The sequence below is a fragment of the Chroicocephalus ridibundus genome, chromosome 1 (assembly GCF_963924245.1).
Source record: "Chroicocephalus ridibundus chromosome 1, bChrRid1.1, whole genome shotgun sequence".
NCBI lineage: Eukaryota > Metazoa > Chordata > Aves > Charadriiformes > Laridae > Chroicocephalus > Chroicocephalus ridibundus.
Genome location: NC_086284.1, coordinates 101,313,805 through 101,330,475, shown reverse-complemented (window position 1 = coordinate 101,330,475; position 16,671 = coordinate 101,313,805). Strand labels below are relative to the sequence as shown.

The following is a 16,671-nucleotide window of genomic DNA, read 5'->3' as shown; positions in this document are numbered from 1 at the left end:
GACAATTCCACTGATGCTCAGATTATACATCCTTGCAAAAGTAGATGCCTGTTCTGCTAGTAAAAGTTGCAGGCCCCATGCACAAATATTTTATGCAGCTAGTGTGGAGACCTGGATACCTCTGAAGAAGGGCAGATACACACAGAATCACAGAATCACCTCTCTTTGCAAAGAGCAGCTTGGGGAACCTAAACCAGGGGCCAATTCCTGTCTATTGGCTGTGCAGGTAGCCTAAGCATCGCCCTAAATCATTCAATGCATGCACACACTGATAGAAAGTACCATAAAGGAAGGAGAAATGATAGGCATTATGAAGATACCTCCAAACAGCCTGTTTAATTCAGGGCTTCTGAATGCTCATCCATCCCTGGAAAGTATTCTGAGTTCACATATACAAGGTGAACATAGCTTAGATTTGGGAGATACGGACTGTGGGCCTCCCCCAGCCTGACTGCATGCCCCCATCCACCAGGCATCTTACGATACGCTGAACACGAGCCTGCCCTGTCCTGCCTGCTGAAGTTGGGCTGCCAGGCAGGCAGCAACACATGAACTGGGGGTTCAGGTGAGAGACGGGGAGCCTAACTCCAGTCCCGCAGCTGGGACACTCTGCTCTGGTGGCTGCGCTGCGGTTCCCCGCTCCCTGGGTCACTTCTGTTTTTATCCAATGACGGCACATCCCCCGGGAGAGAAGCAAAGGCACTGAGCACCAGATCCTTCCCAGATGCATGCACAAACAGATATCCATCCACAACAACACTTCCAAGTCTCTCGGATAGCAAGGCAGGGCTCGGCTGCCTTCCAAGCACCCCGCAATAGCAGGGGGGCCTCAGGGTCTATGGCCCCCTCTGGACCAAGGCAGCCCCTGCAGGAGCCAGGTGCTTTAGTGCCTGGAGCTCCCAAAGAAGGGTTCTTACCAGTCTCTGCTGGTTTGGGGGCATGCTGGTATGTGACAGCACATTTCCTACACCGTTCTCTCACCCACATGCTATACAGGTTTGCCTGGAGACCCAATTTAGCTGACTATGGGCACGCATTTTGGACTCTGTAAGGGTCCTGACCTCCTAAAGCAGACTACAATCATTACCAGGGTTTCTAACAAGGATTAGGATTAGGCAGGGCAAGGTTTCAGCTAATAAAAGATAGTATTACCACCTACAGTTTTGTCCTTAAACCATCACAGCAACAGCCAAATGTCTGTGATTCACAAACTGAGCTTTAATATTCAGGCTAGTTACGTATTGCGGGAATCCATGACAGCAAATTCAGGGTTCTGGCTTGAGTATTTAAAAAAATGTGATTGACCAACCATTTCAAATGGATCTGTATCATCTAGACTCCTCCTTAAGATCTGGGAGTATGTCAAAGTAGGGCTCTGTGTACGACTGACTTTAGTTATGTATAACATTACAAATTACTACCACTAATCTCAGTAACAATTAACACTAATTACCTACTCTAATGCACTTTATGGAATTTACACTGAGAAAAACAGTGATCAGTTCTCTTACAGAAATGCCAGCACAAACAGTCAGGTAATTTTAGGAAGCAGGTGAAACTGGTTTTGAATCAATACTCCATTTGTGATTATATCTGTGCATTTGCTCAGCAGAAAAAAAAGAAAAAAAACCTCACTGAAATTGATTGTAAACATGTTCTGAATAAGTAGGCTTAGAAGAGTACCTCCCCTAATTCTTTGTAACTTCAGTTCACCATTTATTTCTACATATCTCAAATCTTTGACTCTTCACTGGAAATTCTGATTTGACTTCAGCACAGTTTCCATTCTTACCACTGAAAAGTGTAGGTGTGATAAGCTGTCAAACCACTTTGCCCTGCTTGTGGTGCTCATCACGTGAGCACAGCACGTGTGAACAGTAACCACAGTGCCCATGGCTGAGGTTTGTCTAAATAACTGATGCTGGGAGATGAGATTAGTAGGTGGGTGTTTGTGGCAGAGAGATGTGAAGCACAGCCTTCGCTGGTACATCACCAACAATTGTGAGCAACTGACTCTTTCTGGACCTCTGCCCTTCAGCAACACCAAAGGAAAGCTGTTTTGACAGTCAGGCATTTTAAACAGGAAAGCACTTGTTTGGATAGTTTCCTTGAAAAAAAAAAAATCTTCATTGTGCTTTTTCAGACGGAAGAAAACCCATAGAGTGTTCCTATGCTTGGGAGAGCCACCAATCAATATTCACAAATCCACTGTGTTACTCTTTCAGCTTAATCGATACAATTCTGCTTCATAGTGACATTCATAAAAAAAGTCCCAAGACAACAATTAATGCACTGACATGCTATGGCTACTGCCCATTGAGCTGAATAATTTCTTTTCCTGTTCCTTTTTACTCCCCTGCTTGCCTCCATACATACACTGTTTCTCCAGCCTGAGCTCTTCTTAAATCCAACTCCACGGTTATGCTTTTTGGCACTATGTTTACAGTAAATGTGAAAGTAAAGACCAATCGTTCACTCCTTCTACCATTACAACAATCCACTTCCTATGCTTCTCTGTTTGGTTACGTTTAGAGCAAAGGCAACTGCCCAAATCACTGTATTTTGACAACTTCCATTGAGAGGTAGATCACATACGCCGCACCCTTGGATGGATCAGTGGCGCTGCCTCAGACTACATCAAACTAACTATTTGCTAACTTGAATATATGCTCTTTCACCAAGTGTGCAATGCAAGTTCACAACCAAAATGACCCACAGTCAGAGGAAATACAGAAAGGTATTGCACAAGCTCATGCAAAGACTGTGACAGTTAGCACCATTTGAGACTCTCCATAATACCTGAACAGGGCTGGCAGGTGTGACCCACCATGTGCGGGAGACCTGTAGGCTTCTAGGACAGCAGCTGGCGGCCAGGTGGGATATCTTGGGGCATCTAAAATGGCGCTAGATTCACAGATTTAGACAACTGAGCTATACCCATCACAAGAAAAAGTGCACTTGAGCAACAGTAACACTGGCCTTATTACCTTGACCCATTAACCTGGTTTGGGTTACACTCCATCTTGATGGTGACTCTGGCCGGGGGCTGCGACAACCAGTCTTGCTGGGGAACACGCGGACTCATCTTTGACGTCTGCCCATATTCACTGGAGGAGGAGGCCGTCATCTCTGTCTTCGCAAGGTGGGGTGATCCGTAGGCGCACTCGAACAAGGACTGGTCTTCACTCACCACTGATAACGCTTCCTGCAAACCAGAAAAGTCAGCGTGACCATGTTTCATAGCAGACATTACAATATTTCCCAAGGAAAAAAGGGCTCGTCCATCTCACAAGAATATGAACAGCCAGTCACTTGCTTAAATGCCAATTACTTCTTAGGCACGCCAGTGCTGTTGGTGGAGGTGAGGACTCATGGTGCCAGACATGCTGTCAGCATACGGTCGGAAGACAACCCCTTACCTGAGGAGATGCTCCCACCAGAGGCTGAGAAGATGCACATACACATGCTCCCAAACACTTGGGAATAGTGGCCAAGAGCTGGGAGGGAGGACAGGGCAGGACAGGCAGTGAAGCTCGGGCCTCTGGAGCCCCAGGTAGGGATGCAGAGGGCAAGATCTGCCGGGATCGTAAGCAAGCTGCCATCGCTGCTTTAACTGCCCCTGTAAGAAGTGACCGCACGCCATGCCTTGCTGACTCACTGGGAGCTCCTCTTCCTTCCTCTGGGACTGAGTCCAAGTCCCTTCTGGACAGGGAGTCGAGACACAGCTGGGCGCAACCTCTGATTCAGGGACCCTGCTCCTTCTGCCAGCATCCACCGCCGGCTTCTCAAAGGTGCCTGCCACCAGCCCCGAGAGGACACCATGCCCACCAGTCGCCTCTCTCTCTCTCTCGTGGCAACCCTTCCTGGTGGGATGGCCAGCTGGGCATCCTGCTTCGGCACTGTGGGAAGGGTTTCCCCAGCCACCTTCCCTCAGCATGGCAGCAGGTGAGGGCGGCAGGGTTCAGCAGGCCCCTTGGTGGTGGCTGGAGACTGGAAGGAACAAAGGCCACCCTCTCTCCCACCACCACACACTGGCACCAACTCCTTCCCCACATTATCTGGAGACGAGCCATCGGAGCGAGGTGGTGGCCAGGGCTGGCTCAGGCAGGCAGCGTCCCCACAGGGTCCATGGGGAAGCTGTGGGAAGGGCTGATGCTGCTGGAGGGACCCATCCTGACTGAGCCGAGGCTCCCTGGCCATGGGAGCCGGTTCAGGCTCCCGCCCACCCGCTGGCCCCCAGCACCATGCAGGCTCAGGGGGACACCCCTCCAAAAGCAGCCTTCCAAGGAAAGTCCGCCTCTCCGTGGGCTACTTGGTGTGAACACGGGGCGTAAGGATGCAAATGGGTGGTAACCCAAAGCATGGCTCCCTCCTTCCACCCTGGCACTACAGCTCTGCCCTGAGACGAAACGGGGCAGGGGGCAGCCCAGCACCTCCCTCCCTCCTTCCCTCCCTCCATGGCCGGGGAGCAAGCCCCAGCACCAGGCCGGTGGAGGACCAGATGACAGCAGCTGTGGCGGCAGCCAGCTGGCGATGGCTGGAGGCGCAGGGGCCAAAGATGGGGACACCAGGGTGAGGGGAATGCAGCCCAAGCCAGATTTGGGGCAGGGTGCTTGGTGTGGGACCACACCTTGGCGAGGCAGCGTGTGTGGGCCTGCTGTTGGCAGCCGGTGGGGGGGACAATAAAACCATGTGGCCCTGCCAGCAGAGGAGGATGCGGTAGAGAGGGGAGAGAGACAAGAGCCAGAGTGATGGGAGTCCGACGGCTCTGGGAAGCAGAGCGGCTGTCTGCCAGCTCCGACCTTCCCCACCTGCTGGAAGAGGGCTTTGCACAAGCTCCGGCAGTCGCATGCTGCCCTAAAAATCAGCAGCGATTGTACTTGTATCATTTTAGGGCAGTATACATTTATCATTCTTTTTATTCGCCTAGTTTGTGAGCCCTTGGGGTGCACTCTGCTAATATTGATCATTTTTTTTGCAACCGCAAGGGCTGGAACATCATTTTCTTTTTCTTACTTCTCATTAAAATTGAGATCGCCCCTTAATCTCTGGACCTGGGGAATGGGCTCTCAAGCAGCCCTCCAAATGCCACGAGAGTCGTGACCGAATCACCAAGACTAATGCTTCCCAGCACAGGCCAGGATGCAAAAATCAGACAGTGATCTGCACCTTTGCATTGTTGCTGTTCAGATGTAAGGTCACCGCCAGGCTACCACCATTAATATTTACGCCCCAGTTAGCACCCCTGCTTTGCACGCTTTTCCCCCAGCCTGCGCCCAGCTACCAAACTGCTGCCTCTTGGGTCTCTGGGGGTGTGAACGTGCTTCTGCGAGACAGAAGGGATGCCAGGATAACATCTCTCCTTTTTGGCATGCCTCTCAGACTCCTTTGGCTCTCCGGCCTGCCCAGTCATGCTAAAAACTGCTGGTGCTGCTGGTGGTCTGAAGGTTTTCTGGTGAGCCATTTCTGAGAAAGCCTGAAGATGGCTCCTGCTTTTCAAGGAGGTGTGGGAGGAGATGACTGTGGGTCCCTTGCTCCCCAAAGATTGCTCCCTGGCTACAGTGAGCTGAGAGACAGCAAGGGGACTTGTATGGTAAAGTAGCAGGGATCATATCACAAGAACTAAAGAAAGAAAATGTTACAATGGAAGGAAAATAAAAAGTCCTTTCTCAACAGTCCATGAGAGCTTTTCATGAAGATATGTATATATATGTATATATATTTATATATATGTATATATATACACATCTAGATATATATGTGTGTGTATATATACACACCTATATTTATATCTATATGTCTATATTTATATCTATATATCAATAAACACACACAGCCTGGCCAGGCGATCACAGTGCATCCCATGCCTGAAACTATTTACTGCCAGTTCCCTCTTCTCTGCCCCACTGTAGAGCTAATACATGAACCAAAAAAGGTCTAATGAAATGTTAATTTTGGAAGAGCTAGCTCCCGTAAATACATGAAAGTGTGAATTGTACAGGAGAAACCAGATAGCAGATTACAAATATAACAGGCATAATATTATTTTAATCTGTAAACCATTTACTAATAGAACTTTTCAAAATAGGCATCAAACACTATATAATGGATATGTTTCTCGTCCTCCCCCACACAAGTGAAATAAAGCAAATCTATTCTGGTTCCTATTAAACCTGATGCCATCTAATGTAAGTTAATTTAGGAATACTTACAGTAAGTATAAATGTGAACAAAAAAATACAGGTTTTCTATTTTTTGGCATTACTAATGACAGTAAATACTGCTTGTGCTATGAGTGCCTATTATGTTGCACAAAGAGGGAAAGTACGCACATTTTAACTTCCTGAGGGAGACAGCAAATACTGGAAGTATGAGCCAAATTAATAAGCATTGTGCGAATATCTGAAAGACTACGACAAAACCAAGACAAACATAAATGAACCCAAGAGACAGACTCAGACTTCACATTTCATGAAAAAATGCCTAGTTACTTATGGAAAAAAACCAAAAAACTCAATTGCTAGAGTTGTGTTCTGATTTAAGAGCAAACGCTCATCTGCACTCCATCTTGCTCATTATCAGTTAGTGCACGCTGACAGGTCTGTAAAGGCTCTGTAGGAATAACTGAGTTTCTGCCAATTTTGCACACTGTTGGGTCGGTCCGTATGGGGAAGGCTTATTAATGTGTACTCTACCATAGCGAGCATCTCTGACACTTTACTTTGAGTCCTCGCTGAACTTTGCTGGCCTGTCATGAAGGACAGTAGGACATGTATTGTCCCTCCCTTGAGCAAATTACAAAAGCTGAACTGGCCACCTAAGCTTTTGCATGATTTTGAGGAGTCAGCATAACTGGCGAAGATGGTCTAAACTAGAATTAGCCTTACTTCCTCCCTAACTCTTTAACCATCTTTTCCCTTCTTGCACATAAGTGAGATTGAGGTTTCAGTGTGGGAAACATGGAAGCTGTGTTTAGCACCTGTTCCGCTACTCCTCCTGTCAGCTGGGACTCAGGCAGTCATACCGACTGCCCTCTCTGTCAAATGCAAGCAGGACCGGTGATGCCAATTTAACAGCAACCGCTACAGGTGAAGTATGTTGTCCTTGCACGTCCTCATGCAGAGGGAGAAGTTTTCTGCCACACATGGGTGAAAGTCGTGTGTCCAGGGTTGGACACTGCTGCCTTTCTTCCTCTCAATGATCTTAAAAAATAAGGATTTCTGGCCCAGCCATTTCTGAATCCGCTGACCTTGCAAGACACAGTGATGCTGAACAATCAGAGCTAATGCAACCTGATATAACCTCACGTGAAACTCATACTGTGCGAAAGCATAGAAAGAGCATCAAGAAACATGAAGCACTTCTCACCTCTACAAGACTGTCTGATAACTGGCATAATTTGGTATCCCCAAAACCAGGTAAAAAATGTCCATCAGCTGCTCCTTGCGTGCATTGTTTCATCTTCTCTATCCTTGATTTGTCTTTATCAATTAAAGCCTTCAAGCCTTAACCCTATTTAAGTTGTGAAAGGAAGGCTCTAACAGCAAATTACGGTACTTAATAGCTGAAGAAAGCAGTACAGGTATTTCTTTCTTTAATACAGGGACTTAAAAATGTGCTTTCTGCTATAATTCTAAATGCAAGCTCCTGGATGAAATGTAATATAAAAATTGTCAGCATTCACCATCATGAAGAATAGCTGCATGGTCTGTCCACATATAAACATAGACAAAACTATTAATAGTGACAATGGTTTTTTACATATGGATGCCAGTTCTATTTCTAGTAAATACTTTTCATTACTCATATACATGTTAATCCTTTTTTCTCATCCATATTAACACTGTTACCGGAGCAGTTTGGCAACTTCAAAAAGTAAGTGGGATAAAGCAAGGTAAACATTAATAAATATTATAAAACAGATGCATTATAAGGCTCCTTTCAATCTTGCCAAGTTTTGTGCCTTTGTGGTAATAATTTAAGTAGTTGATGGGTCATCTTCCTGGATTTCACATGACAATACCATAGTCTCATGACATCTCAGAAATGAAGCCTTTCGGTTCTAGTAACCAGTGTCTGGGGCAATGTAATATGAAGAAACCAACATATACTGCTTGCAGTGGCACGTGGAAAAGGACTTTCATGCAAGTCTGTGAAGTAGAGCTGCTGGTAATATTAGCTGAGGTCAATATTGGACCCAGATTTTCTTTATTTCATCTTCCTTTCCCTGCATGCTTCCTCTCACGACATCACCAACAAAACATAGAAATCTCTTCCTTCATTAAGATTTTTTTATTTTTTAATCGCTTGTACCATGCAAAACTTGGCTTCTCATTTGGATTTTCCATACTAACGATAAAAGAACAAAATGTCTTCTCTATTTGGTTTTGACTTATACTTCACCCATAAGTTTAAAAAAAAAAAAAGAATAACGGGCTGACAAATTTGTAGAACAATAGGTACAGCAACGCCTTTAAAGGAGGCATAAAGTCATTAGGACAAAGGTGTTTACTTAATCAAATGCAAGATTACTTGGCCTAGAAACATGAAGTTACAGGAAATGTGATTGAAGTAGTTCCCATCATGAGAAGTATATGCAAGCTGACCTGTCCTTTATATGCAATGTCAGGAACTAAGGACAAAGACCTTTTTTCCTAAAGCTCGACCAAACTTCAGAAATGGATAAAGAAGACAATAAGGCATGCAGTCATCTAGCATAATTTGCTTGTGCTAAGGGGTATTGGGGAAAAAGTACTGCAGCAGGGCTTTAAGACTTTGGAGGCCATTCTAACCTGGCGATGCTTTCTCTCAAGTTAATTCTGATTAGGGAACGTGCCGGCTTGTGCATGAAATACATTTGTGCACGGTCCCTCCATGTCATCAACCCAGCTTCCACTTTAGACAGGACACCATTTCCATTCGTTTGTACAGCAATCAAGTTGAATCATGTCTCCAGGTAGTACACTCATTGTATGCATGTGTATACATGTATATCTCAAAATATTCAGATCTGTTTTTTTAATTTCTTCAAATATTTCCATGGTTTATCGCTTAATCCCTTAAACAGAAAAGGTTTAGTAGATTTTTTTTATCCCCATTGGCTAATCAAAATTTCTCAAGTGATTTGCTGCTCAAAAAAATGCTTCAAGAACTTTGAAAGTCAAGAACTTACTGGCCAGCACTGTCAAAATCCTAGCAGGCAACAGCACATCAGTATGATGAAAAACATTGGCCACAAACCAGCAGGATACTGGGCAAGAACTACACGTAAAGAGGAAGATGCACAAGGAGACGCAAATACAGCAACAACCCTCATTATGTATTGAGAGATGCTGCAGACAGTAAAATGCATGTTTTGCCTGCAGAGTCTGCACTCCCACACTCCAAAACGGACCTGTTACCCTTGACTATGAGGGACTTGCAATAACACTGCAATCAAGAACTTCTAGTTAGCTTTGCCATACGTGACGGAATTCATATAATCTATCTTTTGACAACGGTTTTATGATATTTCTCCTCGTTAATGTAAAAAACTTTTACTTCTCTAATTGTATTCCACAATAATCCTTATGTAAGCGCAAGCTTAGAGCTCCACGCGGCCACAGTCCATTCAGACACAGGCTGTTTCCTATCACTTGTCGGATGTCTGCAGTTGGTCAGAATAATTAATCCTCCGTTCTATGAAGAATTCTGACATACTGGGACTTATTTTCATTTCAAATTAGACAAAAAGCTGTTATGCGAAAACTTTCACCAAATGTTTACGAAAAGGATAAATTTGTAACGCACTGGCGTGTGTTTTGCAGATGTTAAAATATTCTAAGAAACAGTTACATTTGCAGAGGACCTGCATTTTCTGAGGGAAGATTGTTCTGATTAAGACCATGCAATTAGCTCTATTAAGCATTTCCATGCTTTTTTGCACTCAGTATCCCTTGTGTACTTGATAGCATTTGCCACTGAAATTGTGTGCAATCGAACTACATACAATTGTAACTGAAAGGAAGAACAGGTGCAAACGTGCAAGACTGCACACCGTATGCGTCTTGGTACAGCTGCTCCAGATTTTAGCAGGTCACTCCTCTCGCTTGCTGCTCTTCTCTCTCTTCTTCCCCAGACTGCATCTTCTGATGCTCTAGGAAGCTGTTTATCTGGAGTGAAAGCCTAATTTCAAACAGGCCAGGAACGTCATTTCCATGCTGGAACAGAGAGCACACGCGAGGCTGGACACCAGAACCTCGCAGAGCAGCAGGCAGTCTTCCAGTCTGAAACTCCGCTCTGCTCATGTCTGCAACAGGCTTTGCTGCACGATAAAGCAAGCTGTGGCTGAATTGCTAAAGGGCTTCTAGCCTAAATTTGCAGTCCCGCTTTAAAGCCAAGTCTTTGAGCCTTGGATTCATTGCATGTGGCAACAACCGGTGAAACAAAAGACAAATGATTGATGTTTTAGCCTTGCGATAGCTTATTAATCACGATGCTCTTACAACTCTATTCTGACCATTCGCAAAAGCAGCAGTTTCGCAAGATAATCAATATGCTGTGTGGAACATACTGGAAAAGGTTACTACTTAAAATGCAGTCACCTGAGTCAGGAATTGCAGCACACATCTGGATTATGTTTTCCTTCTAAATCTCTAAGTCTTGCATTCATTAGATCAGACAAAAATCCACATATTATATTCATGAGAGAGTTCAGGAACAACAAAAAGCCTTGGCAAGTACAAGATAGGAAAGACAGATGTTGTCCTCACCTCCACCCATGAGAATCTTATTGCCAGCTCAGCTTACATCCTCCACCTATTTGCAAAGAGCGCTTGGATAGTCCGTGGTAATCCAAACACAGGCCCGGTGCTGCCACTTATCTGTTATCTTCACCTCTTGCTGAGAAAAATACAAAGGATGTTTGGAAGCAAAGGAGAGCCACTGCTGCAGTCCCACTTGAAAAAAGGAATAATCAAGCATCCATCAAAATGATGTTATGAAATCACAGGCTCCATTTATTTCTGGGAAACAATAGCAGATGTTTAAGGACTGATCCTGCAGCCCTCTTTGTGTAAGTCCTTCTCCTGGCTTCACTGGGACTAGCAATGGGAACAGATGCCTCACGGCTAAGCCCAAAGGTTTATCATTTTGTGTCTTAATGAACAAATTCTGAGACATTATACATTCAAATGTAGACTGTGGTGCTTTATCACCATTTCTAATATATAGACTGTCATTCCTGAAGTGCTAGCAAACCCCATTTTTGCCCAAGCTATTTTTGTCACCTCATTTCATCACAGGGTAATATTGATAGCACCAGGAATTCACCTCTGGCTCTCCAAGTGCTCCATAAAATAAAAAAAAATAAATCACCGTTGCACTACTGCAGATTGGGTAACTTTGGTAAGAATGACTAAAATTATGTCTCGGCTTGGAAAACATATCTCCCTTGTGCCAAGTTCAGTGCCATATCTGGGATCACCCTGCATCAACACACTAAAATTATCACACCACGTAGAGTTGAACCACTAACCTTCAGAGATCAGGAAGCATCCATGAGATTTAAAAAGCTGACATTTCACAATCAATCATTTCACCTGCAGTCTTTATCTGACAGTAAAGCGCAAATAAATAGTTTAACCCTAAACCAAGAGTTAATAAATGGAAATAGGAAACTCCCTTATACATGTCACATGCCCTGGACAACATCAAAGCAACTCGGCAACCTTGTTCAAATGCAGTGATTAAAACCTATTAAAGACTGCATCTGTTTCAGCACATGTTCATCGCCCGAGTGACTTCAAGAGGGGTATGCCTGGAAGCATCTCTGCTCATGCACAACCACCCAAGAACTGCACCAGGCTTCTGAATGAAAGTGGACCTCAAAATTCACAAGACTGTCCCAAAAAGTAATAAAGCAGACAATCTGATGCTATACAGAGGGTGAGTCTGGTTGCGTTCTTCCTTCTGCATGAGCAGAGTGCTGGCAAACTACTTAAAGGCTGAGGCAACAGCAGGTTTTATTTACTGCAGCAGTAGCTGAAGGAGTGGGGTTAGGTGGCTGCAGGGCTGGAGCAGCACAATGATCGGTTGGGCTCAGAATGCATATTCCTGAACAATTATGTCAACCTTAATTCACTAGAGCTAAAAACAATACAATCGTATCCTGCAGATTGTATATTGTATATGCATTTTTAAAGAAAATGTAGCTTTGTATGCTTATTTTAGCACTTCCATCCATATAAAGAGCCGTAACGCTGAAGTTTGAATGACTATTTTTTCAATCAATACAATAGACTTTTCTTCCTTTTCATCTTGATAGTATTGTCAATTATGAACTTTGAAAGCTTGAAGTTTTTTGCTCCTTCATGCTTGGCTGTTAACTTCTAGGGCTTCAAAATGGCTAGGAAACTGGGAAAACTTGGATATAAAACTCCTTTTCATTTCTGCCTCAGCCCAGGGCTAGCCTGTTGCTTCTGCCTTGCTTTTCTAGTATAGGGCTTTATCTGAAGGAGCAGCCAACCTTCTACTATGTTAAAAAATATAAACATCTGGTGTTTTTTTCAGCAATCTTTCAAGCAAAGATTTGTTTGGCAAAACAGGTGGCAGGTTTTTAAAGTGGCCTGCAGCCTAATCGGAACTGAAGCCACACCTGCTACGAACTTCTGATAAGAGATCAAAATGATATTGGGAAACAGTCTTGGGACCAAAACAGCTGCCCAAAACAAGGCGGCAATCCCATTCCAGGCATGCAATCCTACCCTTTTCATGTTTCCTCTTAAAATCTTTGGCATTGTGGATAGCCCCAGCATTTTGAATGGGATGTCTTCAAGAATTACTGCGTGTTTACTGGGATTAGTCATCTGTCCAGAACTAAAGGCTGTGCTTGAACATGGTAACTCTGGTACTCTGGTTTTGGCAATTTTATTGTGAAAATTCTTAACATAAAGATACCACATGATTTTTTTCTGCCTTATTCAAAAGATTTGTCCCGTTTTATCACAAGAAGGTAACATTTGCAGATCTTTTTCCTACTGTTTAGCCAAAACTACAAGATTATACATTACATTTATACTAAGTTTAATATTTGCTAACTGTGGTGGGTTGACCCATCACATATATATTTTTATATATAATTATATATGCCCATTATAAGTATACACATAAGTATATGTACACACACACATTTTTAGATAATCCCATCCACAACCTCTGAACAAATTTTAAAGTAAAAATAATTCAGGTGTTAAAATACTTTTCTCTAAGGTATACTATGTACCAAAGAGAAACTCATCATCAAAGTGATGAGAAATGTATAGGAAGGAATGAAGAGACCTTTACAGACATTACATTGATGAAAGAATTAAATATTAGGGGTAAAACTGAAAAGAGCATCCAAATTAGTTTCCTTTCGGATGAACTTTTGGTTTTTATGAATGCCTAGAAGCATTAGGGAAATAACACTTGGACGATGGCCATGAACTGATCTTCTGGGTGACCCATCACTTCCCTGTCGTGCCTCTGCACGTGGTGCTTGTGCACGTGCGCACACGTGTGTGCGTGTGTGTGCGTGTGTGAGTGCGATGAACAGGTCGTTCGCTTTCTGGGTGGGAAGACTGAAGTTATGGGGGATCTCAGCTCCCAGTGGAAAACAAAAGGGTGTCCAGTAGGTGTGTTACCCGTTAAATCTGGCTGGTCCCCTCAAACCAGCGGCCAGGCACAACAATCAGCCAAGAGAGAGGGAGGGGGGACCCATCTCGGGCATCTGCAGATCTGCCTTCCTGCAGCTCAGCTTCCTCCTCGGGGACACCCTGGAGCTGGGGATCCTCTTGCCTGCTGCATCAGGCTGACAAGGTCTCAGATGCTCCCCTTCATACGCATTTAAAATTCTCACCTGCATATTTAGAGAACACTTATCACATCCAACACTTATTAAAGTAATTTCCTTGCTTGATAGCTTTCGCAAACACTGCTTAAGCCATTTTTACTTGTGCGGATGTTTTTATTTGCTTCCAAATGTATTTGTCTTGATATTTTTGACTGACTCGTCTGCATTAGATTACTGTAATTAAAATGCAAATTGCTATTGCTTTTTAAAAATTCACTACATTAAGAGTGCTCTCCATTTTTGCACAACACTGTAACAGAAATTCTTTTGTTTACATTATGCTCCCTTCCTTTCCCTCAATCACTTTTTATTCTGGATCTTCCATGTATACATTGAATATATACATATATAGTATTATGTGCTTCTCATGGTATTGCCCATTTTACGAGCATATGGAATACTGCTCAGCTGGGTAATCTTTCTAAATTCAGAATGCACCTTCCAAGTATGCCCACTGTGTATGTAAAATATGACTTCCTGTCACGATAACCTTTACAGCGTATAGCCTAACATACTTTCCTATAATTGTTTGCAATGAATATCTTGATTCATACTTCAGCACACGTTATTTTAGTCATTTGCCACAAAACATGACTAATGAAATTAACGCGGGGTTGAATGTCACAGTATTAAGTCATTTCGGTGTGTGCAAAGATTAACACAGGAGAGTGCTTAGTAAAATGTCAATGAAGTTAAGCGTGTGCTTATGTTTAAGCATATTTAACCTGTTCTGCTGAACCGGTACAAAGTAAGGAGATTATTGTTTTAGCTCAAAGATTAGCTATGAGATCAGTCAAAGAGACTGGTATGGTTTTTGATATATTGCAGTTAGAGACGTAGTCAAACCAATGGATCAGAACAAAAAAATGTTGTTTCATACCTGTGACAGACAAAGGTTGGAGTGAATGTTCTTTCTTTGCCCCCAGACAAAACAAAACAGAACAACCACAACAAGAAGCCCTCACATACACAAAAAAAATCCGGCTTTGTAACAGTCAAACAAAATTCAATCCCAATTATGCTTGTGGTTTTGTTTTTAAACTGTGTTCTTATTAATTTAAGGAATGGCTTTCTAAACAAAATTGCCAATCCGAAATAGAAACAATTACTTCAGAAAAGTTTCAACTTTTTTCATTCTTTTTCCATTTTTTAGGACAACTACCTCACAAATTCAACATTTATCTTTATCGTGCAACTTGTGGCTCTGTCATCATGCTTTCTGCTGAATCTCATATCCAGCAGAAACAGGTTGTGGCCCATTTTTAATTGTCCATGTGAAGAAGAAAAGGAAAATGCATGTGGCGATATCTTTGATGTGGCAACAAGAGAAATCCTGCACTTTTTCCCTGCAGCAGTATCTCTTCTGAACCGGTGATTACCAACGTCATCACCCTTACTGAAACCATGCCCCACAGCTCTGATATTGACTGTATTTCTCAAGACACCAGCATTAGCTCCAGAAGGACAAAAAAAAAGACCACCTGCTGCTATTGATGAAAAGCAAACTGGGAAAGTCAGTGCATATGAAGACAATCTCGAGTCCAGAACCCTGAGATATGCATTTATTACAGCAATAGAAACCATTAAGATGCTTTTCCCCACATCTCGCTAATAAGACCAACCGTCTAATAAGCATTAGTATATGAAATGAAGCTGTGTGGATGCAAAGCTTAAGATATGCTATGATAAAAGGTTTTTATTTACTTTTCTTTGGACTGTATTGACAAACGACCCACCAAAATGTCTTTATATACTGTAGGCTATGCCTTCAAACATACAGGAGAGGCATGCGGGCTGTTGCTCTTTTATTGTTTCCCCAAACAAACCCATTTCCTACAAGCTGTTCCCATATCTTTTGTGCCACGTCCAGCTTCCCAGAAAAACAGCAGGAAAACAAAGTGTGAACTCAAAACAACCCATTTCCACAGAACAATGTGCCATACCAAGGAGAGAGAGAGAGCTAGAGGGGGGAGGGCTGGGGAGAGGGGAGCAAGAGAGAGAGAAGCTGGTTTGATGCTGCCAAGAGACTTGAAGAAAAAAGGAAGGAGGAACTTTTAAAAGTCACAGAGAGGAAGAGTTGTGTAACTGCAAATATGCAACAGGCAAGTTGCCAACTATTTCAAAGGATTTGAGGTTTCAAAATCATCGAGAAGACTAACTGATTTGCACTCTGGGTTTTGAGCTTCCAGGAACACCTTTATATGTCTGAGAGCCAGAAACTGCCACCTCTTTTTATAGAGTACTCAAGCCATACTTGGTCATAATTTCAAGTTAAATCAGTAAAGAATGTAAACAGACATCATTTATGCTTCTCTGCAATCTAATAAAATGAAAGCATGGACTAAATAAAGCAAAATGACACATGTCGTTCCGCAAGAAGGGAAAACCAGAAGATCACATTGATTTAGTTCCTGGCTGACATGAGCAATCTCCAAAGCTCCCGGTATTCAGTAAACCAAGAAAACCCATACACTAAACTCCCAGAGTTATAATGCACACTACTCATTGAAACGCATGTGATAAAAGTCAATGATAAATGTCACCATGCCATTGTAAAATCCTGTTTCCGTATTTGGCTTGTCAGGTATATAAAAATAGAAAGAAGGAATAAAAGCAAGTAAGGAACAAATTATTTCAGCCTTGCTGCCCATGACAATTATGCAAGTAAGAAAGAAACATTTGTAGAATCAACACAACAACTAGAATGCTTTTCCCCAAATAAAGAATCCGACCAGCTTTGAAATCTTTTGAGTAGGGAGACACTGCTTTGGCAGTGAAAAAATGTGGTTCATTTCTTTTTT

At 43.1% G+C, this 16,671-nt stretch overlaps 1 protein-coding gene across 6 annotated transcripts in view; it reads right to left on the bottom strand.

The window, feature by feature from the left end:
* ERG (ETS transcription factor ERG) overlaps nt 1-16,671 on the bottom strand; it is a 109,573-nt gene that overhangs the window by 32,173 nt on the left and 60,729 nt on the right. For all 6 annotated transcript variants that reach the window (XM_063345417.1, XM_063345435.1, XM_063345464.1 and 3 more), the window contains exon 2: nt 2,988-3,205. In XM_063345417.1, coding sequence (XP_063201487.1) covers nt 2,988-3,205 — 218 coding nt within the window. The remainder of the gene's footprint in view (nt 1-2,987; nt 3,206-16,671) is intronic.